General features: G+C 38.1%; 1 protein-coding gene across 1 annotated transcript in view; it reads right to left on the bottom strand.

Annotated features, from left to right (window-relative positions):
• The window catches only part of LOC114654860 (cystine/glutamate transporter-like), an 81,720-nt gene that overhangs the window by 28,114 nt on the left and 26,859 nt on the right, over positions 1-26,747 (bottom strand). The window contains exons 3-7 of the mRNA XM_028805695.2: positions 20,514-20,629; positions 15,856-15,981; positions 5,309-5,408; positions 4,519-4,563; positions 1,051-1,174 (exon numbers count right to left, since the gene is read on the bottom strand). Of these exons, the coding sequence (XP_028661528.2) occupies positions 1,051-1,174; positions 4,519-4,563; positions 5,309-5,408; positions 15,856-15,981; positions 20,514-20,629 (511 nt within the window). The remainder of the gene's footprint in view (positions 1-1,050; positions 1,175-4,518; positions 4,564-5,308; positions 5,409-15,855; positions 15,982-20,513; positions 20,630-26,747) is intronic.

Below are 26,747 nucleotides of genomic sequence, written 5' to 3'. Positions count from 1 at the left end.
CGCCAAGGTATGAGTTACTGTGGAAATGTGCGTGGCTTTACGCCAAGTTTAGGTTTTATACATCGCGATTTGAGCGTGGAAACATTCGTACGCAATATTTCTGTGCGTACGCGCCGTTTATACATGAGGCCCCAGGACTTTAGATAGCTGGTTATGAAGACCAGATTGGCAAAGAAAAATAGTGGTTAAAGTCATGGCAGAGCAGAATAAACATAACACAGAAATACTTTTGAGTGCAGTTATCAGTGACCAAGACCAATATTAAGTATTCAGACTACTTATGAAATCAACTAGGATCCCAACTTTGAAGATATATTGTTCAGAAGAGATTTTGTTAGTCTGAAAACAGCATTTTGAAACAGTCTGCAAAAATCCATTTCTCACATCAGAAAAAAAAATCACATAATTTTTTGGTCACAAAGGTACAGCAGAGCAGTGGGACCATTTGTATCTCTTATTAGAGCAATACAAACTTAAAATATTGGTCTACAATAATGGAAAAATAGTATAAAGGACTAAATGAATAATGGACACTGCTAGAATCACTGATAATCAAGTGGATGATTTTTTTTCCAGAAAAATAACATAACTACATCTGAATCTTCCTTCTTTTAAATGTTTAACCTCTAGGGAAGTTTACTGTAGTTATGTGGTAACATTATTCTATAAATACATCCATTCATCTATTTATAGGCCCTATCTCTTTCATCTCACATTTGTGAGATGCCAGAACACACTAGTCTTTGCTGTGTGCAAAACAGAAAACAGTGCTTGCCAGAGTGCCAGTCCAACAAAGAGCACTCTTACACGCACACCCACACTGAATTATATCAGGTCCAATTTAGAGTAAACACTTAATCTGGAACGTGAGATGACCAGAAGGAAAAGAAATACAAAAATAAAGGAAAGAATCTGCTGGTTACAGCAAGGCAGTGGCACAGAGTTTTGGTGCAGCAGTGCTAATCACTGTGCCACCAGGCAGACACTGTAAAGTCATTCTAATTCAAAATAATGTATCCTTTTATATTTATTAAAAGTGAATTTACAAACCACAGCCACAGCACTGGATTCCAGAACATCTTGAGATGTCAACACTGTGTAATAAGAAATGTTTGTCAGGAGATATGTAACTGTCACTGTTACCATAGACAATATTATCGACATGGGGATGTTTCTGAAGAAAAAACACAAACAATTAACAAACATTTACCTTTAATCACCCTAGTCACAGTAAATACTACTAAAAACGTCTATGAAAGCTCTTTCAGATAGAAGGTATTATAATTCTGCAGCAAAAGCAGTGAGAAAAATGGCTTGCGTCTGAAAGAAGGTACGCCAGGAAGTAGCAAGACAAAGTAAGTTGGGTTAGAATTATTTGTCTCTGTGTTCAGTTCTTAGTAATGGTGTTTTAATTTACAATTTTCTGATCAATGTCACCTTAAGGTCATTTCAGGGACCCATTAAAAAGTTCTTTGTTCCCATTATTAGTGGCGAGGTATAGCTGATAACTTGGAAATTGGGATGGGATTGTGTTGAAAGAAATGAAAGATGTCAATTATAAACCATTATTTAGCATTTTTGAACAGTCACTTAAGGAAAAAAAAAGTACAACAGGACTAGAAGGTTGCAAATATCACTCCAGTCTTCAAGAAGGGAGACAACATGGACCCTGGTAATTACAGACCAATGTGTCTTACTTCTCTACCATGCAAAATTATAGAAACTATAACAATACATTGTCCAGCTGGTGTGTTACGCTTTGAGACTGCAAACCTGAGGTTACTTCGGCGACCAACAAGCAATCCCCGCTTGCGTTGATGGAGTTTTAGGGTCTTAAAAACCTCACAATATTAATTACATGGATTCCAGTATAATTAGCAAACTTGTGAAATTTGCAGTTGACACTAAAAATTAGAGGAGGAGCAGACACTGATGAGGCAGCAAAAAGAATTCAAAGAGACCTGGACAACCTTCAAAACTAGGCGAATACTTAGAAAATGCAGTTTAACATAGAAATGTACAAATGTTACACATGGCCCAAAGGAACATCAATTATAAATACAAGATTGTCCTACTGTCCTACAGTAAGCAACCTATGAAATGGATTTAGGGGTTTAAACTGGCACAATATTTTAATCAACTAAGCAATGTGCAGAATCAATAAAAGGGGCAAATAAAAGGTTAGGTTATATTGTAAAAACTGTTTAATATACATGAAAGGACATTAATGAGTCCACATCTGGGGTATTATGTGCAATTCTTGTCATCACACCACAAAAATACACAGCAAAAGAAATACAAAACAAAACCAAATAGAAATAAAAAAGCTTAAAAAAAATAACCACAATGAAATAATGTACCTTTTCCAGCTCTTGAGTAAATTAAAAGCTTGTCTTATTTATACTTAAAACATATTTCAATGCAATTTCATGTTCCAGTGCAGGGGTCCATCCTGGCAAAAATGGGCGTCAGGTGGGAAAAATCTTGTATTCTGTTGTAATTCCGATTATGCTCAATTTGAGATTTGTGTAGAGGACACTGGGCTTAAATGTGGAAGGATGATTAATAAATAAATTGAATTCAATTTAATTATAGGCCTATTAATATGTTGAGAAAAACAGAAGAATTAAAAGAGTTATAAAATGCTGAAGGAAAAAAAAACCATAAATATAAAAGAATAAAATACAATATGTGTTATGAATTGAGCCTGAAACCATCAAACTTCTAGCCACATCTGTCTTGGAGTTTATCCCTGCTTCAACCATTTTTTTTGTATTTAACCTTTTTGTTGTCATTTAAGTACTATTTGGTATTTTGTGTTATTGATTTTGTTATTGTTTTCATTATTTCTACATTTGAATTATTGAATATTATTTAGTTTGTTATTTATCTTGAATTTCTAACTTTTGTAAGTGCATGTATTAATTGTTTTCTTGTCTATCTATCATTGACAGTGTTGCCCAGGTATATTTGCATAATGGGTTTGAGTAAGAAAGCAAATATTGATGAGCTTTTTAAATGTCGACCTTTATATTATTCTGTATCATTGTAGCTTACGTCTTTCACGTATAATAGTGATATAGGGGTGCAATGTTTTGCATTGATAAAAGATGTAATGTCATCATTTCATTTCAAAGTTTTTGTCACAAGTACATGGTGCAATGAAAGTGCTATCTGCATGTTTGAACAAAATGGAACAGGTCACCACTGTCCTTTTCTTAGGGTCTGAATCTCACTCCATTGATTATGTATAATGTAATTTCACAAAATATAGGCAGTTGTGAGCAAAACAGTTTCCTTTTGTGACACAGACACTAACCTTTTTTTCCATGCAATTTAGCAACTTCAAAACTCATTAAATTAAGTATTTTGGAGTTTTAAAAGTTTTTAGGGGTGTTGCAAAACATTTCTCCTTAAACTTTTGACAACACCTTATACCTCTTTTTGACCCATACATTTTCAGAAAAAGGTCTGGATCAGGAGTCTCCAACTCCAGTCCTGGAGAGCTACTATGGCTGTAGGTTTTCATTCTAACCCTTTTCTTAATTAGTGACCAGATTTTGCTGCTTATTAACTCTTTGCCTTAATTTAATTGATGCACAACTTAAGACTCAGGCCCCTTAATTATTACTTCTTTTTTCCAAACAAGACACAGTATGAACCAACACATAAATAACAACCTGCGCCCATCACACAATAACTGAAAATAAAGAAAGGTGAAGGCCTCAGTAATGTTGATCTGCTCAGGTCCACAAAACATTTTGACAGCGCTCTTAAAAAAGAAAATCAACAGTTTTGGAAATGTCTGTCATGCCAAAATGAGCGCCATGGAATTAAATAACGGGGTTAATTAGCAACAAGAATTGGCTTTAAATTATAAAACTGAATGTAAAGTTGGTTGGAGGCCCCAACTTAGTTGGTCATCTGTTGGCTCACTTCACATCAAATTTATGTTTAGGTGTCATTTAAGGAAAAAAGAATTAATTCAGTAATCAGAGTCTCAAGAAAAGTCAATTAAAATAAAGGGAAATAGTTAATTACCAGCAAAAACTGGGTCACTAATTAAGAAAAGAGTTAGTATGAAAACATGCAGCCACAGTAGCTCTCCAGGACTGGAGTTGGAGACCCCTGGTCTAGAGAAAAATAAACAGGGAAAAATTGTCTTTTGGAAATTCAGAATAGCCAAATTAAACCCAGGATGAGACAAAAATACATACTCTTAAATAAGATCCTATTTTGGCTGGTGGTACAAAACTGTGTGCATGGTGATAAAAAGGTCCTCCCATCAACCCCAGCAATTCATAAAAACCTGTTCATCCATTTTTGATTGCCAATAAACAAACAGACAAACAGCTTAAAAGTTTAGCCTATATAGCTTAATTAAATAGGCTACCATGAATTTTGAACTTTAGTTGACTGATAGAATGATTGTCTCCATACACCATGGAGCTAATTTGTTAACAACTCATATCCTCATCACAACCACTACCTGAGATATAGGTGACAAAATTGCAATACCTTTTAGGATCGATGACTTCTTCCGTGACAAAATTCAAGATATACCTGTTAAAAAAGCAGAATTCTATTACAGTGTAATAGTAAGATCAACGATTGCCTTCAGATCTAATTCATGCCAGAACAGACACAATTTGACAGGGCATCCACAACACTTGGGATTTATCAATTTATAGGGTTTATAGGGTTTGCTGCACCATTAAAAATTTTAATTTCACAAATCTACATATGTATGAATGAAGGAATTGCAAATTAACAGGAAGCTTAAAAAACTAAAAAGACAACATGAGTCATGAACAATGAAACCGAATTTGTTAACGTCGTTTCTAGTTATTATCAACACATGGGTAGTGGATTATTTCAGCATGTGAACTGTTGTAGTGTGTTAATTGAACTGAGCTAAGTACAGTAATTGTTCATTTCTGTATCATTTACCTACAATTTAGCACATTTGGCACTTTATAGCATAAGTAGACTACTCATGAGAACAGGTCATTCAGCAGGTTAATCATTATTCATGCATTTTTTGCAAAATCATCAGACTTCATGACAGGATTTGAAGATCTCTAAAGTCCTACTGACTATCACACTACTTGATCACAGTTCCCATATTATACAAATCTCTATAATACAGACTAACTTCTCTTCAGTCTTAAATCTCAGACACAGACTCAAGAGATTCTAAAACTACATGCACCAAGACTACATAATCCAGAATGAGTTTACCAGAGTTATGTATACAAGACAAAGAAAAGACATTAATGACAAAAAGAGAGATAAAAAGGTCACTGACCATCCTGAATAGGCATACAGTCCTGTATAAACAGCCAAAGGTATCTTGTCCAGTGTTAAGGAACTGGCATCAAAAGCATTGTGAAAATTTTCAGTTTGCCCTGCAAAGATGAAAATACAAACACAAGGAAACATTTTTACAGTAGACTAGTAGGTCAAAAGATCAATAAAATAACATTTCTGCACATACGCCATAATTCATCTTTTGAAAATTGGAGGCTGAACTGCTATTTCTAAAGATCAACTAAAGCACCTGTCTCTTTAAAGCAGAAAAATCTACTGGGAATTTTCAAAGTAGTGAGTCAAATTACCGTAATTATTTTTATTGGAGAGGTAAGCAGGGACACTTTTTGGTTGGGGGAATACACATTAAGCTGAAGCTCTCTGATAATGCTCAATATACTGCTTGATCTTTGAACATCTAGAATAGCGACCCCACATATATTTAAGCTGGAACTTAAAGTTTTCCTCCTGAATAATCTACATAACCCGTATCATAATGTTGGGTAGCTGTCAGCCTTCGATTGTTGATACTCAGTTCTTCTCATTTTGTGCTCTATGGCATGAAATTATCAACCCACCAATTTTCCCTCAAGCCAAGGAGTCTGCACAGTATATTGCATGTTATATTCTAAGTGATGTTTGCTTTGTATTGTTTGTTCATTGTATAGATGGCCTTTGCTAAATGTTAACTTACCTAGAGAGCCTTAACTAGCTCACGCCCACCTCCTAAGCGCCCATCTCGGGACCGAAAAAACATTGGAGTGAGTAAAACTCCGATTCTATTGGCCGGGAATCAATGAGGAGGTCCGACGTTTCTGTCAGTCTTGCCCAACCTGCCAGCTATGTCAGATACCCCGTAGACATTCCATTTGAGAGGATCAGTGTCAATTTAGTAGGACCCCTGGAGCCTTCAATGCGAGGCTATAAATATATATTAGTTATGGTCGATTATGCAACCCGGTACCCAGAAGCGGTTCCCCTACGAGCCGCTAATACAAAAAATATTGCACGGTAATTGGTAGGGCTTTTCTCCCGAGTAGGAATACCCAAAGAAGTCCTTATGGACCAGGGCACACCCTTTACTTCGGATACGTTCAGGGATGTTGCCAAGTTACTCTGCATTAAGCATCTTAAAACATCCATTTATCATCCTGAAACGGTACGGGTTAGTGGAAAGGTTTAACCAAACCCTTACACTGATTCTCCGCAAGGTATAGTCAGTGCGGACGGTAGGAACTGGGACCAGCTTTTACCCCTGGTACTTTTTCGCCTATTGGGAGGTGCCACAAGCCTCTATGGGGTTTTCCCCTTTTGAATTGTTATACGGGGACCAGCCCCGGGGCATTCTGGACGTCCTAAAAGAAGGTTGGGAAGGAGAGGCACTTCCTTCCACCAATATCTTAGAGTATATCGCGCAGTTATGCGATAGATTGGAAAACATTAGACCTTTATTAAAAGATCACATGTTGAAAGCTCAAGCAGCACAGGCGCGGAATTATAATAGAAACACCTCCCTACGAGAGTTTCAGCTGGGGGACTGAGTAATGGTGGTTGTGCCCACTTCTCACTCCAAATTGTTGGCACATTGGCTTGGCCTATACGAGGTGAAAGAAAGAAAAGGGCTTGTGGACTATTTGGTAAGCCAACCAAATCGTCAACCGAGCAAGAGGGTATATCACGTCAATCTCCTGAAGCTGTGGAAAGACAGGGAAGACCACCCTCTTGCCGGCCCTACCCTCTCCCTTTTCTCGAAAACAATTGACCTTAACCTCGGTCGCAATCTGACTTCTCACCAGTGACAGGAGCTCGAACGAGCAATCCTGTCTGTCCCGGAAGTGGTCAGTGAAGCACCAGGCCGCACCTCGCTGATTCAGCACGACATAGTGACGGACCCAGGGGTGGTAGTCAGGGAACGCCCCTACCACCTCCCGGAGGTCAAAATGTGCAGAGGTCGATCTAGAGGTCCAGCACATGCTGGACATGGGCATCATTGAAGAAAGTCACAGTCCATGGTCCAGTCCCATCGTCCTCGTTTCTAAACCAGATGGGTTGTGGAGATTTTGTAATGATTTTCGACGTCTCAATCAAGTCTCCAAATTTGATGCCTACCCCATGCCCCGCGAGGACGAGCTCCTTGAACAGCTGGGGATGGCCCGTTATTTGACTACTCTTGACATGACAAAGAGATACTGGCAAAATTCCCTTAACAGCATCTGCAAGAGAAAAAATGGCATTAGCACCCCTAGTGGAACCTGGCAATACAAGGTCCTCCCATTTGGACTGCACGGGGCACCAGCGACATTTCAGTGTCTGGTAGGTAGAGTGCTAAGGCACCACCAGTCCTATTGTGCCGCCTATGTGGATGACGTCGTCATTTATTCCGGCACCTGGGAGGAACATGTGTTGCAGGTTTACACCATCGGAAATGTTATTTTGGATTGAACAAAGCCAAGTATTTGGGCTACCTGGTGGGAGGAGGGCTGGTGAAACCCCAGAGTTATAAAATAAAAGACATCCTTGAATGGCCCCATTCCGATAGTCAAGAAGCAGGTGCAAGCCTTCTTGGGATTAGCGAGTTACTACTGCTGGTTTGTACCTCAGTTTTCTGAGAGAACAGCCCCTTTGACGGATCTGACAAAGAACGGGCCCCTTTACATGTGGTGTGGAACGATGTTACGTAACGGGCATTCAGCGAATTAAAAATGGCTCTAACAACGGCACCTGTATTGAGAACTCCTGATTTCTCTCTTCCTTTTCTCGTCCAGACTGATGCTTCGGACAAAGGTCTGCTTTGGCTGTGCTGAGCCAAAGCATCGACGGAGTCGAACACCCTGTGATATACCTGAGCTGGATAAACTGTTGGACCGGGAGACCAGGTATGCAACAGTGGAACGGGAAGCCTTGGCCATCAAGTGGGCCGTAACTCACCTGCAGTACTACCTGCTGGGCCGAGAATTCACCCTGGTGACGGACCACGCAGCCCTCCAGTGGATGGCCCTCCACAGGGATTCAAATCCTCGGGTCACCATATAAGTTCACGATCACTTATCGCCGAGGCAACCTTCAGGCCAATGCTGATGCTCTCTTCCGGGGCCACTTAAGGACCCAACTGGCGCTGTGACAAGTCGTGCCAGGGGAAAACGGCGGGGTACTAACCTCTCTTTTTATGTTTCTCCAGAAAGAACAAAGCACCGCCGCCATAACTATTCCCGGAAGACTACTGATTCCACCCACTTCCGGGTTCCTTTCTTACCTCTGGTCCCCTCCTGATGATGTTATTTACCCATCTATCACCACTGCTTCCCCATCATTTCATCACTTCCGGTCACTCCATTATAAATTTTCCGCTCAGCCATTTTTATCTCATGTGTTATACAAGATTTTGAAAACACCGACAAAACCAATTTTGCTTTACAGAATACGGGGCCTAAAAACCCTAACCCTTTACGATTGTGTCTGTTTCTTTATTACAGCCTTCTCTAGTGGTTTAAAATGGGCTTCAAAGGGAAGCAATCCAAATGTGAAAACTGTAATGGACAGCCAGGTCCCATGCTCGGCAGGGACGCCCCTGCTGTATCTGTTCCGGGGGAGCAGCCATGTACAATTCAATGCCTCCCTGGTGGACGATGACTCCCCAACCTAGCGCATGGCTCCATGGGAGATGGAGTCCTCCACAGCCTGGTTGGGGGCTTGGATGGCCGCTAGGGGGAGCTGCATGGAGTCAGCAGCCCAGCTGGACATATCTTCATTTGACCCCAACACCAATCTTCAATTAGGGTCAGGTCAAGCACCTGGAACGCTTCCGGGTGGGGTATAAAAAGGGCCAGCCACCACCACTCGAGGAGCGAGAGTTGGGAGGAAGGAGGCGAAGCTTGAGGAGGAGTGGTGGAAAAAGGGAGAAACTGTTGGTGTTGTGTTGTAGAAGTGCTTTGAGACTGTGTACTGCCTGTGGGTCACGGGGAAGACGTGCGCCCACGGGTGAAGAAAAATAAAAAGTCTTGTTTGTTTATACGTGCCTCTGTGTCCATCTGTGTCGGGTCGGGTGCCTATATAGCGCCTTTGTTACAAAACAAAACCCTTAAAACTTACTGAATAAGTCTATTTTTTCAAGCCAAGAATGTTACTTAGTATTAATCCATGTTTCAAGATTCCACATTGATATGTGGATAGAAATTTAAGAACTCACATAATTTTCATAATTTGGAAATTAATTATATTTAATTATATATTATATTTAATTATTATTATATTATATTTTATTTTCTCAGTTCCATTCTGATGATGGAGGCTCACTGACTTTGTTAAATAGACTGAAATGCTGAGCTAACAGACTGAAATGCTAAACTGACATTGCGGGAATTTCTGAACTTAGTTAAGGTTCAACAATTGCTATATGTTTTACCATTTTTGTTTGATTTGGGTAAGGTTTAGCAATTGATTGGTTTTCTACTTAACAAAAGATTTTATCCGAATATTCAAATAGTATCTTTGTAGATTTATTATTTAACACAATAAATAAAGTTCTATCTATTCTATATCATTAGAATAAGGATAACAAGACGTCATTCCTCAGCACTCACAGGATTGGCATGCCTAATAGACACGAGATACTGTATAAACCACATAACAAACCAAAGAGAGACAGAGAGTGTCAACTTCTTTTAAATCCAGAAATGACATACCGTAAACAGCTGTGAATCTGCCTCTTTAGAGGCGTGTAATTGACAATGTGTCTCTTAGACAGAGAATGAAGATAATCTTAAAACTGCTACAGCTACAAGAGTCCAGTTTGTACACTTCATGTTGTACTTCTGCCTGTGCCTATGCTTATGGTATTGCACATAGATTATATATTGAATAGAAGAACATTTTGCTTTCACTGCTGTTTTGCCTGTAGTTTCTCTCCTGGGAATTGAGAGCTTATCATCAATTCCTGGACATTAGAGGTGAGAGCAGACATCCTTAACATTGTCTGTGCATAGTGTAGTCTTGGGTGAAACTGTGCTATTTGAGATCTTCTTTATAAAAGGGTATGCCTTAGTGGCCGAAGCCCCAGCTGCATAATTGGCAGATTATGGCTAAATCCTGGTGAAAGGACCGTATATATAGCATTATTAAAAATTTGGAGTATATGCTCCCACATGGCAGATAACTCAAGATTAAGGTCAGTGTAAAAAGAAAACTATTTTCCATAATATTACAGACATATTTTGCAAAACAGTGCATCCATATAATTTTCATAAAAAAATGAATATTTATGTGAGATTCAGCTATTATAAAAAACCCTGGTCATATGCTTGACCTCACTGCTTGTCTCTCTCTGTGGTAGCCTTTCACCCCTTGAAAGGCATGGCTCTCTTCACAGCAAAAAAAAGCTGCCCAGATGTGAATTGCTGTCTGTGTTCTATAGACAACTAGATGATAATCATGGACAAAATGTTAGACATATAATTACTCATTATCTTTCATTATGTGTGATGAAAAACATCCTAGGCAAATCTGCAAAACTGTGAGCCCTCCAGTTATTTAAGTCACGGATCTTGGAAAGCATCTGTATCTGTATTACATAAAGACTGCCACAGGATTACATATTAACATGGGACTTCACCAGCAGAAGTGTTCAATACTATTATAATTATTATTAAAAATAATTCATAGTTGATTTAAAATTACTACGAATCACAAGTCAGAACTACCACATCATATTATAGGCTTGAGTAAATATCTACCAAAAAGAAGCAGTGAAAGTTACTAATTTCTTTTAATCATTCAAAAAGCTGCTAAGCATGTCATATAAAATTTGATAATTATGGTGCTTCATTTTTCTTTCATCATGGCTTAGTTCCAGCATATAATCTGTACTTTTCATCTCACCTGTATTTTTTTTATCATATGTGCACGTGTGTGTGAGTGTTATTTTGCACTTTGAACTTAGAAATGAAATGCATGTGGTTTAGGCGCTTTCAAAAATCTAAAGGTTTTGATGAAAAATATAATGTAGTGTATCAGTTTAGTTTAAAACAATGAATCTTTTATTTACATGCTTCCATGCCACCACACCCCTGCAACATGAATCTTGCTCAACTGGTTATATAAAATGTAACAGCATAGAATTTAATGATACAACAAAACATTCTTCAATCTCCACCCCACACTACCGATTTTGCAGTTTATGATTTCAGTTACGTAATACCATGCATAAAATCATCAAGAATAGTATTACTATGCTTTTTACATAACCAGAAATAATTATCACACAAAATGCAGCAGTTTCAATGTGGAGAAAAAAGAAGAGGTCACAGAAAACACTGGGCAAGCTGTGGATGAAGGGCATAATGCTAGGTGGCAGCACAATCACAATCCTTGCACAGATCCAACAATGTATAAAAATGTGAAAATAAATAGTCTGAATCCTTTGCTTGAGGCTGAGACACATTTGAGATTGTACTGTGACTGCAGATGATTGATGTTATTTGGAACTTGACAGTGTGAAAGATGCAGTTTAGGAACAACAGTTATATGATTTAAATATGCATATCAAACCACTGTGTGTATATGTCATTAGCTACATATGCCAAACGATGTATTAAAAAAATATGAATTGAGAATGCATCCGCCACCAGCACTGATGCATGCTTCATGTAAAGGACCCTTCACATAACACAGATAGGAACACTGACCATAGCGTGTTGGCCAGCTTAGCTCGGTCGACTAACACCGCTGTCAAATGTGACAGTAACATTGTCAGCTTTGGTCTACTGAACATCCGCTCACTCACGAGCAAGGGACATCTCATTCAGGATCTCCTCATTGACCGTAAGTATGACTTTCTCTGTTTAACTGAGACTTGGCAGCAACCTCAAGACTTTTCACAACTTAATGAATGCACCCCCCTGGGGTTTGTTTACACTTGTCAACCCCGTGCCTCCAGCCGTGGAGGAAGTGTCGCGATAATTTATCACGAGAAGTCGAAAGTCCTGCCGTTGTCTGCTCCTGCTGTTAGCTCTTTTGAATCGACTGTGTGTCAACTGTCTGGGCCAGTTCCTACCATCATTGCAACTGTCTACCGCCCTCCTAAGTCAAACAACAATTTTTTGAATGATCTTGCTACCTTCCTTACCCATTTATCTGTAATTACTCCAAATATAATTCTGCTCGGCGATTTTAATATACATCTGGACAATATCAATATCCCTCTCACTAGAGACTTTTTATCTTGCCTGGAGAGTTTTGGATACCAGCAGCACACTGATGTTCCTACCCATTGTAAAGGAGATATCTTGGACCTGATCTGCTGCTCTGGTGTTGTTCCTTTTGATCTTACAGCAGATGAACTCACTATAACCGACTATCTTCTCCTTTCATTCAATGCCAAACTTACCTTTTCTGTTCCTAAGCTTCCACGTCTCATAGCCTTTCGCAACATTAAGAATATTAACTTGAATTTGCTGTCTTCTAGAATTGATTCTTAAATGGACTTTTATAATTTATCCACTCCCATAGAACTGGTCTCATATTATAACACTTGTCTTAATGGTATTCTTAATTCTCTGGCTCCGCTAAAAACCCGATCTGTTTCTTTTTCTTTTTCTGCCCCTTGGTTTACGCCTGAACTTCAGCTTCTGAAAGTTAAGGGCAGGCAACTTGAAAGGTTGTTTAAAAAATCCGGACTCTTTGTCCACAAAGAGATGTATAAAAATCATCTTCTCTATTACAAGGATTGTATAGCTCAAACCAAATCTAATTATTACACTCAGTTAATTACTTGTAATACAGGTAACACCAAGACTTTGTTTTCTTTACTTAATAATGTTACACAACCTCCAGACTCTTTACCATCTCACCTTTACTCAACTGCTTTCTGTAATTCTCTTATGTCTTTTTTCAATGAGAAAATCCAAAAGATACATCAGCACCTTGGTCCAGATCCTCTCTGTATTCCTTCTGAACTACACTCGCCTATTCACTCTTTCTCTTCTTTCCAGCTTCCCACTTCCTCTGAAATCTCAGATCTCATCTGCAAATCCAAGTCATCTACTTGTCAGCTGGACCCCCTGCCTACAGTTCTGGTTAAAGTCTGCCTCCCCTCTCTAGTCCCTCTCATTTCTGCCATCATTCACTCTTCTCTTACTACTGGTATTATTCCCTCATCTTTCAAAACTGCTGCTATAACCCCAATACTAAAAAAACCTGGTGCTGATCCTCCTAATTTCAATAATTTTCGCCCCATTTCTAACCTGCCCTTTATCTCCAAAATTCTTGAAAAAATAGTAGCTATCCAACTTCACACCCACTTATCTCACAATAATCTATATGAAAAGTTCCAGTCTGGTTTTCGCCCCCTTCATAGTACAGAAACGGCACTTGTTAAAATTACCAATGACCTCCTTGTGGCTGCTGACTCTGGTCTAATCACTATTCTCGCCCTCCTTGATCTGAGTGCGGCCTTTGATACTATTTGTCATACCACTCTCCCTAATAGATTATCTTTGATTGGCATTACTCACACTCCACTTGATTAGATCCTACCTCTCAGGCCGCACTCAGTTCATACAGCTTAAAACCTTCACATCCCAACCCACCACTGTTACTTCTGGTGTGCCCCAGGGCTCTGTCCTGGGGCCTCTTCTTTTTATTATTTACCTTCTTCCTCTTGGTAATATTTTTCGCAAATATAACATTAATTTTCACTGTTATGCTGATGACACCCAGCTCTACCTTGCTGGTAAACCCACCTCCTCTTTTCCACCACCCTCGCTTATTGACTACTTTGCTGAAATTAAAACTGAGGTTCTCCTCATTGGTTCAAAATCATCATTATCCAAAACCAATAATCTTTCTCTTATTATTGATAACTCTGTTGTTTCCCCATCATCTCAAGTCAAGAGTCTGGTTGTCATCCTCGACAGTACTCTATCTTACCAATGTCACATTAATAACACCCGGTCTGCTTACTTCCACTTACGTAATATTAATCGCATTCGCCCCTCCCTCACTCCTCATACCACTGCCATTCTTTTTCATAGTCTTGTCACTTCTCAGCTGGACTATTGCAATTCACTCCTCTTTGGTCTCCCTAATAAATCTCTTCATAAGCTTCAGTTAGTCCAGAATTCTGCAGCACGTATCATCACTCGAACCCCATCTATTCACCATATTACTCCAGTCTTGCAGCAGCTTCACTGGCTCCCGATCAAGTTTCGTATTGATTTTAAGATTCTGCTATTAATATTTAAGGCCATCCATAACCTCGCCCCTCCATATCTGTCTGACCTTCTTCATGTTGCCATTCCATCCTGTAACCTTAGATCCTCTTCCTCCACCCATCTGACCGTCCCTCCCACCCGTCTAACCACCATGGGGAGCAGAGCTTTCAGCCGTTCTGCTCCCAAGCTCTGGAATTCATTACCTGCGGATCTTCGAAATATCAAATCATATTCATCCTTCAAATGTAAACTTAAAACACATCTGTTTAAAATGGCTTTTTCTTTTTCCTCCTGATTATAGTGGTTTTGTTTGGTTTTAATTTTTAGATTTTCTGATGTTTTAAGTTGTTTATAATTGTGTCTTTTATTTATTTATTTATTGTTTGTTCGGTGTCCTTGAGTTCTCTGAAAGGTGTCTTGTATAAATAAAATGTATTATTATTATTATTATTATAATGGTTTGACAGCAGATGCGTACATGAGAAGAAAATGCAAACTCCTCGCAGCAAACCCCTATCTACTTATTGCGACACAGCAGTGCTGCCACTTGATAAACTACTGAGATAAAACTAATAAATGGTTGCTCTTTTAGTATGCATTTATTATTATTATTATTATTATTGTTGTTGTTGTTGTTGTTTCTGTACAGTTAGTTGACACTTCTACCTAAAGCAAATTAGATAATCAGAACACATCACAGCCTCTGTGCATTAAAATCTTGGCTATGTATAGAAAATACTGGCTATGTACACCACAATACAAGTCAGTTTAGTGTCTGGAGATAATATGACCTCTTTACCACTGCAGAAGTACAGCATGTGGGAGAGGAAGTGCTGTATATTAGAGCTGATAAGTAAGAATGTTTCTCCATTGTTAAATATACAAAAAAAGTGGTGATCAGTTAAACTTAGAACATTAAGCCTATTTTGATACCACAGTTTAGTTGTTCTGTTATTAACATGCTATTGCCTTTGCTGATTTCAATATTGTGCATGTAATGATAATTTTATTTATGATTAACAGATGTTGTTAATTATCCACATGGTACACACACACACAAAGAACGCTCAACTTTCCTAGACAGAAAAGGTGCCCTGTCTATTTATAAAAACCTACACAGTACACCTAACTACAGTATTCTCTTTTCTAGTAAAGTATACAGCAGTATTTACTTCATGGTGAGCTCTTATTCAATGGTTCTGAAAAGTAAAAGCTCAGAGGAGCTTTCGGGGTTGGCACATATTTATGGATCATACTGGCATGAAGGAACAATGCATACCTGTTGTACAGCAACTATTTATCATAACAGCTAAAAAAGCAAACAAGGCATTTATGTTACCTGAAGCAAGTTTGATTATTCCTGGCACAATGATCAAAACCAAGGCGCCCATCTTGACAGTGGTAAGTACCATCTGCAATCGTGAAGTCCAGTCGACACTCCAGCAGTTCATAGCCACAACAAACGCTAGGCAATGATGACGAAAGACAAAGCTAGTTAAATAATGTGAGGCACATAAGTAGAGGAGCTAAGAAACATTCTGAAAAAAACGTGAACAGATATTTTAGTAATAGTTTACAATCAGTGGTGTCTCTGTAGTAGGGAACTTCAGATTGCCCCTGTTGTGGAAAAATGACATAAGCAGAAAACTCACCTTAATACTTTACCATACTCATCAAACGTTCATAGCCTTCTCAACTTAGTCTTAAAAAATCACATTTTTCCATGGTAAGCTCAAGGGAATTTCTTATATAGAAAAATATTTGTTTTTGGAGTATGAGAACATTTCATTGTGCCTGGCACCGCTAGCCCGTGCCTGAATTACTTGGGCAGGCCCTTTGACCCTGCAGTGTTCTAGACACATCCTTAGGAATGTGTCTGGGTGTGCAACCTGAACTTTTCAGTTCTGCTATTGGGCTTTGAAGGCCAGAGCTCTGTAAGTATCCCATTGATTGATTTTCTGTGATCTAATTAATAGGGTGTGTGAAATTATAAATTTGGAGTAGTCAACCTCATTAAAATGAAACATGCCAATAACTCATCTACAATAAGATTTAGCACTTTGTTGATTGAACAGAAATTGGATATTTATACATATCCATTTGCATTTTTGCTTTCAGTGTTGAGTATCTGATGTTGAACTATCATTTTAAAACTCTCCTCTGGTAATTGTATTTAACTGTATGTGTATAGATCTTCATTTTGTGGGTTTTTATGGCATTATTCAGCTGAAATTTTAACATCAAAAGTGCTGGTAGACTAATAAATTGTGAAATGGTATATCTTTCCCTGTCTCCCCTGCCTTTCTGAACCACCGTTCACCTATGCTGTCATAGGTTCAATCTTCTGTAGCTCCTTCCTTAGGGATATACTGATCTTTTATCCACAGTGTCTCCTGCCTGCACTTTCATGCCATCAGCTCTGTCTCACACTGGTAACTTTGGTTCACTGAGTTGGGGGAAATGAATGTAGATGGTGTTGCCTTTGACTCTATGTAACCCAGGATCCTTCATAAGGCTTGCATGCCCAGGCCATTGGAATAGGTCTCATAAGCTCTGCTTTTAACGTGCTAATCACTCACACTGAAACACAGTTTTTATGGCTCCACCCTTTCTGACAGCCTCTCTCCCATGTATGCTAGGCACCACCAAAATTTTCATACCAAAAATGGTTAACAATTATCATTCAGCGGACTCAAGGCTCACTGGCACATCTGGTAAAGATGACCTAAAAACAATGAGATGAAATAAATATCCCAGGTAATGAAAATATATATATTTATATAAAAACAAACAAGTTTTTTATTTTCCTCATTTACCAAATTATAAAATGAGGTAACATACATGATAAAACCTTCCAATCCATAACCATAAGGAAATGGTAAGAGAACTGACAAATCAAGAAAGAAAAATGATTTTAATTGGCATCAATCACATAAAGGATTGTAAAATAGAGATAAAGGAATATATCAGAAGCACACTACGTAAGTAATACTGCAATTCAAAACTACTAAATCAGTGTTAAACTAACAAGGAAAAGGCCATGGATGAATATTGTGTCCACACACAATATGGAAATAGTGAAATCTAAATCTCATAATGTAAGGGGTACAATATTTGTTTGTGACTTAATAGTTGAGCCGTTATAACAAAGAACACAAGAAAATGCTTCTTATTGACATGTAAGAAAAGAGTGAATAAAACTTCAGGACTTAAATTGGACTGGGTAAAATGATCAGATTCAACCTCCTTATTCAGTTATGCTATCAACAAGTTGACATCAGAAGAAAGATACTTACAAAGGGAAAAAAAATCATATATCTACCTTGAAATAAGTTATTGATTAGTGATGTTTTGTGGCAGTTTTACTGCCACTGACCTTGGAACCCTTGTATAGGACGTGTACTAAATATCAGTATCCAGACATTTCAGTTAAAAATCTAGTTGCCACAGCAAGAAAACTGAGATGTAGTTACAGGGGAAACTTTTACAATTTTTTTTACCAATTTTATTTTATGTTTTTTTTAGTTTATTTATTTATTATTCTTATTTGGGTGATGGCACTGCACTACTATTTTGTAATAAATTTTGCTTCACCATCACTGCCACTTTTGCTCTTATTTTCATTGCCACTGAAAATGTATTGTTAGTTAACCCTAAATATGGAATATTGTATGCATCTCTGCATGGCCTATATACTACAAAAAAGATATAATAACACTAGAAGGTACATAGAAGAGTGACTAAGTTGATTATAACACTTATTGAAAGACCTCAGTCTTTTCAGATAAAGCAAATGGATGTTAGAAGGAGACATGATGGAAGAATTCTAAATTATGAAGAGAATTAGTAAAATGGATTCCAGATTTTTTTAAAATAAGTTATTTTAAAACAACAAGATGGTACATGTGGAGATATTTTAAAAGTAAATTTCACACAAAAATTGAAAAGCTTTTCTTCATTCAGAGAACCATAAGTAATGTAGTAAAATATAATACTTTGGGGACCTTCACTACTTAGTTGTGTGATATTTTGCTAAAGTTAAATAGTAATTGATCACTTATGTTTTACTGAATTGCCAGTTCTCGTCAAATTATGTAATTGTAATTATATGTAAATCTTTTGATCTGCATCATTAGAATCAATGAGTGGCATCTTGTATTTCTAATTGTAAAGTTGACATTGGCTTTAAAAACACTTTAGGTTGACACTAACTATTGAAAAATCAAGTAACAAACTGCTAAACCCATACAACATATATATAGGCACACTCTGCATTATACAGTATCACATATACTACCTATTCTACCCAGCTTTGTCCAGAAGAGCAACAGAATGTGCATTACATGCATAAGATAACTAAAAAGTAGATCTGACACTTAATGACTTCCTCACTACAACAGAAAAATATGTATTTTTAAGTAATATTTAACATATAGTGGTTCTGAGCTCATAAAGACATTGCGAAAGATTACTATGAAATTAAGTGTAAGCTTTAGAGAAATAGAAATACAGTACCTTTGCAGCAAAGAACAATTCATAGAACAGTAATATTAACTATCTCAATATTTCATTAATAATATTGAAATGTTAGTGTATGGAATGCACCACAGTTGAGACAAATGATTGTACCAAGAGACAAATGATTGAAAAGCGGCACACACATTCTTCTTCTCCTCTCTGAGAAGCACTCCTGGTGGATCCACACAATGTGTCTGCCTCATCTCCTCCATCTCAAAAGATTTTTGTTACTCCAACTCAAGTATTGAATTCATCACAAATAGGTAATTTGCTTCCTTATTATTTGCCATAGACAAAAATTGAATAGAACCCTTTTTGTTCATCATACTATGAACCTTCAGAAAAGAGGGAATGGATTTTTGATACATGTTTTGGCAACATTTTCACTCTTTTTCAAGACTCTTAAATATTAAAAAAATGTCACTAATGACTGTGGTCAACATAACAGTTGTTTCTGCTTCTAATTGTTTTGAAGTAAAAATCATATTGTTGTGTTCTGCTGATATTGAAGATTAAAAGGTTCAAAGCAAAAATGCCAGGTTTCCTCAGTTTTTATTTTTTCCTAAATAATTATACATAGCAAATGTAAAATTTTATTAGCCTGTATTCAAATGTAGACTATACAGGAAATAGCTGCAAAGCTTTGCAGAAATAGGTACAGTAGTTTATGCATGGTGCTTTAATAGACAGACAGACAGACAGACATTCACGTTTATATTATATATATATATATATATATATATATATATATATATATATATATATATATATATATATATATATATTGTGGCACGCGGCTCGGGGTGGTACCCAGCCGGAATGCCCAGGAGGACCAGAAGAGGGCTTGCGCCTCCTCCAGACCACGAGGGGGTGACCACCCTGGTTGCTTTGGGGACCACGGGTACAGAGCTTTGAAGCTCAGCCCGGTAGGGGCCCGTGGTCACCGCCAGGAGGCGCCCCGGTGCCTACGGAGCCCTGGACCTATATATATATATATATATATATATATATATATATATATATATATATATATATATACACACACGCACACATTTCATAATATAATATATCATATATTATGCAGTTCTAATTTGTTATATTGGCTGGCTGTAATTCCCATCTAAGACAGGTAAGTAATCAACGTAGACCTCAGCGTTAACATTTGCAGTGCACCATGCAATGCACATGTCTCTGTTATATACCATTTGGTATGGGATTTGTATAAGAAGCGTTAATATTTGTGATGTGCCATCTATTGGAATGAAAAATGCAATACATTTTAATACTAAAAATGTTTGTCATGCGACATCTTTTGGAATGACAGAGACATAGCAACCCATACAAAACACATAGACAGACACACAGAGACTTATTTTTTATTAAAGTGGATACATACTGTATATGGTTTTGTTGATATAATTGAAACTTGTAATAAAGCAAGCATGGAAATAAAGATTGGCAAGTAAAATGGCTACTTACAGACTTCAATTATGCTGAGCATTTTAACAAGTATTTCAGGTGCTGGACAGGGGCTGAAGAAAGGTTGAACAATGTACTGGCCAAATGCCAAACCAATCACAGATGAGGAAGCAGGCCTAGATTTTCCATAAAACAATAAATGATCAAATGTTAGGGAGGAAGGCAATCATGCTTCTCTTCTAAACGTTTTCTTAATTATCCTTCTTTTTACGTTGTCTGAGATGAAATGTTGACTGCATAGTAATTGTCCCCAAAATGTATGCATAACTGGCAGGAAAAAAACAAAAATGGTGCTTTATTACATAAAGAGGATGTATTTCCCTTTAGACTTCCTGGCTGCAAATCATTTTTGCAGTAGCTCAAGCTGCTGAATTTATAAAAGCTCTAAAATGATCAGTAAGCTGCTACATATAATACAAGTGTAGAAAATATATGCAGTGCTGTCAGGAAAGAAGTGTCACTGCTAACTGACATTATGATTTGGTTTCAATTTAAATCAAAAATGGGTGTAATTACCAGGCAACTGCTTCACATGAACTGGTTCTCTGATATAAAGTTCAGGCATATCTTTTTGTAAGGAATCACAGTGAAGTTTGTCTACTATGACAGTTCAGGAACATCAGAAACAATACCGGAGTCAATTAACTTAATTTTTCAGTAACTAACTGGGATGCATGTAGTCTCCAGGCAATGAGCCGCTGTGCTAAACTGCATTCCATGCTCTCTGTGGGTATACTTTACCAATAAAAGAACAGCACTATGATGCTTTGCTGTTCTCTACAACTGCATCACAACTTTAAGCGCAAATTTTGCATTGTTTTTTTGTTTCATAGTACTGTGGAGAAGATGCAACATGCTGAAACCCCAATTCCATAACAAACATCCTGAACTTTTCACTTAAAAATTTGAGTTCATTGTTTGAAATAACCCTGCCTGACTGCCCACAACAAGCAAACTGGGCCTTGAAATGTCTAATATTTCCTTCATTTGACCAATCTGGCAACAGCACGGTCCGCCAAAAATGTGAATAATGGTTAACAATATTGAGGAAATCTTGTTCTGCCAAGTAAAATAGTGATCCATGCTTGCTAAATCACAGGATCAAGTTAGTGGTTAGTAAGACATCGATGTTCTTTTGACTCTTTAACATCCATCACCCCCCCCCTCCCCCCTCCCCCCCCACATGACTTTACTGTATGCATTGAAGCCTCTGGCTGCAATGACTCTATAGTGTTTTATCCAAACTGATTTTGTTTGTGAAGCTCCAATATTCTTTCATTGACAACAATGTCTTCTCCTTAACAATCTTGATATTACAACTGCCTTAAGGGTCTCAAAGGTATCATATCTTGCTCTGTGCGCTGCTTGATCTGAAGGAAGCAACATTCAAATAGACAGTAGGTTCATGTACCTCTGCAGCATGTTTGTCCTGGTGGCTTGTGTCTCTAACTCTGTCATCATGTGCTGTCTTCTCAGTTGTCGGTTTACTCAGTGCTTTAGTTATGGATGTTTCTGGACCAGGTTTGTATAAATTTTAATTTACAGTATAGCTCTCAAGAGAAAGCAGCATGTTTATTTACTCATTTAAGTGCAAAGAGCAAGGAATACTGAGATGAGAGGTTAGTGTTTGTTTCCTACTGTGACAATATTATGTCCATAGACAAGCATTCTTTTTCAATTTCGGCATTGTTTTGTTCAGCAGCATGCAAGGGAAACTCAATAAACCTCCTGCAATGGGATGGCAATGTTTTGCTAGAATTACTCTGTATTGTATTCCTAATATTATAGTCACAGACATCTCGGAACTGCTAAGGATGTGACAAGATGCTTTATTTCAAGGACTGCAGCTTTGTACTTGGCAAGCCAAAGACAAATTGCTTCTTTGTCTGTCTTTGTCTCCTGACAGGTGGACCAAAAATGTAGCCAGTGTCACACACGTGCAACTAGGAAGACGTTGAATGGACCAAGCAAAGGTAATTCCACGCCAGGCCATGGGGTAGCGGGGTGCACTAAACCTTATCCTGTTATCTCTACAGACCAGCTGCGGGAAAACCGGTCTGAGTTAAAACAGATGACATCATTTCCGGTTCCGGCATCCAGAAAAATATCACTTCCGGTTCAGGCGCCTAGAAAATTATCACTTCTGGCACCTACACTGACTACTGAAGAACATCACTTCCGGTTCCCTTACATCACTTTCTGTCCTATCCCTTAAAACTGCCATCTTGACAAACCATCGACAGTTCTGTTTTGGACTCGGTATAGAGAACATCTCTGTATTCAAACAAGAATCTTTTGCAGTCAGGAATAATATACGGGTGGCTGCCCAAAACCTTTTTAAGTGTGTCGAGACTATTCCTTTTACACCAGGAAGGCTGCAAAGATTTCATTTCTGTTGGATGTGGCATGTCCTGTATAGCTTTGACTTTGTAGGCTGTCACAGTCTACATCTAGAATATTCTTTGCAATTGGCACAACACCTGTCAGGCCTCATTGCATCTCATATTGTTTACCCTGGTACAGTTTGGAGCCACTGACACTGAAAATAGAAATTTGAGCCCCCTCTTTCTTCCCAAAAAGTTGTTATAACTGCTTTTTTCATCAATTTTCCCAATGTAGAACATCTACAAGACTGAACAGCCATGCCTGCGGCAGGTTGGATAGTACACTTTCAGACATAGTCATGATGTAACTTGACCTTTTAAAGGCAAAGTTGAAAAATTTTGGGTCAATTAACTGAACTTTGTTTTTTCCTTTTTTATCATATTGCTTACTCAGCTACTTGGTGATGCAATACGCACTGCATCGCATTATGAGAAGCATGCTGCACAGGTGAAACAGACGTATCCAGGTCAAAACAGATATCTCCTGGGACAGATTCCATTGGTCCACTGAAAACATCAACATCATACGCATTAATGACAAACTGTTTTGAGAGTGAAACTGTTAAGTGTATGCTCTGCTTTGTACAACACCATATGGAATGGGAAATTTTAGTGGTTCACAATTTGGCCTGGACAAAAGTGGTCTGTTTAGTCCCAACAATTTTAAATTCAAGCTCATGTACATGTGTTTCCAACTACTTGTTCATGCAGCTCAGAAAATTACCATTGATTGCATACTATAATTGTGAGTATAGCTTCAGCTTGGCAGCATCTTACTCTGAATTGCAAGGCACCTACTGCTAATTTGCTTCAGCTTCTCCTATTAGAAGTAGTCTTCTCTTTCTCTATATCCCAAATGGAAGGACAGGACAATAAGGCAAACAAACGGAGTAGGCAATAAAGCCATCAGTCATCACAAATTTTAACATTCTTAAATATTGTTAATGTTCCAAAAAAGCAAAAACAAATACTGTAAAGACGTCTGGTAAACCAAATTATACAACCTGGCTATTTGAGGAGCTATCAGAGATGATGCAGGCTGACACACTTATGTGTGTAAGGAATTGTATTGCTCTTAAGGTTACATTGCTGCATGGCTGTGATCTTTCTGCTACTCCATCTTCTCTTTACTAGTAGAATATAGATGACCCTTTCACTTTTGAAAGGTTGTTAGGGCCCTAGTGAACACCACTAGCCTCTCTCTGTCCAATGCCAGTTTACTAGACCATATCACCACATGGCAATGAGATGAGCATGCACAAAAATAACCAATGGTTCAAAAGCTTTAATGCATGTGGAAAGTTCAGCAAATGACCAGTTTACCATTTATGGTTAAACAATCGTCTTGCTAGAATGCCCGTTTTACACTGTCTGCTTTCTCTGGTAGCATTTACTCCTTCATATGATTAGACGAGATACTTTACTAGATTAATTATAAGCATTTCTTGCTTGAACATTTAAAGCACATACTTTAAAGCAGGGGTCCCCAACCACCGGTCCGCGACCCACTACCGGGCCGCAGCCGTCTGACAGCTGGGCCGCGAGAGAACTGCCGGCAACGGAGACTCACTCAGACTTTTCAGAATGCTTGGTGGGCGGGGCTTTGCAGCGGCCCAGAGAGAGGAGAGAGACCGAGGTGAGAGAGTATTACAACAAAGTATTTTTACGGTCCCGACAGTTTCCCCATATGACACGAGACTATAGAAATCTCATTACTATGAAGTACATTCAGCAGATGCTTTCATTACAACGAGGTGACCTTGAAATGCTTGAATGAATCATCCACAGAGCAGTTAGATCTGTGGCCGCAGCTCAGTTGTACACATTTAGGCTACACAACGATCCCCAAACAGAAACATTGTAAAAAAAAATTCTTTCTTTGAACTTTCCTCGTACCGTTTTTTTTTTTTTTTTGATGTTTTTGTTTTCTGTGGTTTTCAGTGATACCTTTTGCTTATTGCTTGTCAACATCTGAAAAACATCCATTGGAATTTAACTCATTGTCACCCTTCTATAGAAATGGCAGACACGAAAAAAACGATAACAGTGTTAATGTTTGTGATGTGCAATCTGTTGGAATGGCAAATGCAAAGCATATGTCTTTGTTATATGCAAAAAAAGAAGAAAAATCTCGGGTTGCAAACGTATGCGAACTGCTTAATAACTTAATAATAATAGAAATGTTATGTAAATTGTGTATAAAACTGCCCCCCCGAACCCCCCCCCACCGACCGGTCCGTGGAAAAATTTGCATCTAATAAAGTGGTCCTTACTGTCAAAAAGGTTGGGGACCACTGCTTTAAAGCATATTGCTTTAAATGTCAAAAAGTGTCTGCAATCTTTTTAATAATTTAAAGAATATGAAATATAACAAAATCATCTTCTTCTACACATGTTGTACTAAAGTCACTCTACCATAGCAGGGGCTTGTTGGACATTATAAGTGTGCCATAAGCCCGTGCATGACAACCATTATTTCTCTGGTGTTAAGATTGCCCATAGTCTCACTTGTGAGCATATGAAGTGTGTTGTGTGATCATCACTTTCAGAAGCATTATTCTCCATCATTTGCACAACCATTCATAGTAATTAGATTAGCAGCAGCTCCTGCAAATCTTCCCATCAGAGGAGCATTGCATTTTGCTATGATTATGTCCTGAGCCACAGTATTGCATATTGCTAATAATGGCACAGCTGTGCTGCTTGTGCATCATCATATTTTTAGAGTAGTATTTACATGGTCTTCTGCTGTCAGTTTTGCTTCAAAACTTGTATACGTATACTCTGATTTAGCTATGCAACAGATTTCTATAGTGCTGTTCTCTGTTTCTCAGCAGATGGCGCTATGTGGTTTCTTTTTAGATACCTAGCCCTAACCTGTCTTTTATTAGTCAGTCAGTCAGTCAGTCATCATCCAACCGCTATATCCTAACACAGGGTCACGGGGGTGCGCTTGAGCCAATCCCAGCCAGCACAGGGCACAAGGCAGGAACAAATCCCTGGGGAGGGCACCAGCCCACCGCAGGTCTTTTATTAGTGCATCCTTTAATGCAGTGTTCACAACTGGTTGCCTTTCCTCAAAGTCAAGTAAAGAAACTCAGTTATTTCACTATCATTGTATTTGCAGCTACCAAAGACAAACCTTTATACATTACATCCTTTGCAGGTTTAAGTAAGATTCCAGTGCTGTTGGAAAACTTCAAATATCTATTTGTTCCAAATACAGCATTAGGCTATGCTTATACAGCAAATATGTGTTTGATCTTTCACAGGCTTCTCTGCCAAACTGCAAGTGCATAGTCCTCATAATCTTGTTGAAATGTCTACCAGTTTATTATTTAGTAATCCATTCATTTTCAGTCCCCCAGACTAAATCATTTACAGCTTTACTTGTGGATATGGTTGTTTTTTTATCACATAATATATTACAGTGCAATCTCAGGCTTTAAAACAATACTTAACCCAAAAATATTTTTGCAAACAATTACCCCATGCAGTTTGTAGTGGTGCCTGGTAAATAATTTTAATCTGTTGTTTTCATGGAGAAACAACATATGAAAGATTCAAATTGCACAGGACCCAGCGTTGACCAACTCTGGACAATTGAAAAAAGAAACAAAATTCTCATGCAAATGGAGTCCCATAAATACAATGTTCATTATCAATTAAAATGCTCAGAACATGAAAAATACATGCATTTTTTGCTAAAATACTATTAAGACTTAGATCTGGATAACTACATGCACCTGATAAACAGGAAAATGTCTTTCTCAAAATACAGTATGTTTGAAATGAAGAGTTGCTTTCCCCTCTAATGTGTTGGCCAAGAATTCTGTCTTCAGTCATTATG

Source organism: Erpetoichthys calabaricus, chromosome 1, assembly GCF_900747795.2.
Source record: "Erpetoichthys calabaricus chromosome 1, fErpCal1.3, whole genome shotgun sequence".
NCBI classification, from domain to species: domain Eukaryota; kingdom Metazoa; phylum Chordata; class Cladistia; order Polypteriformes; family Polypteridae; genus Erpetoichthys; species Erpetoichthys calabaricus.
Note: the sequence above shows the minus strand (reverse complement) of the source record. Positions and strands in the feature narration are given on the sequence as shown.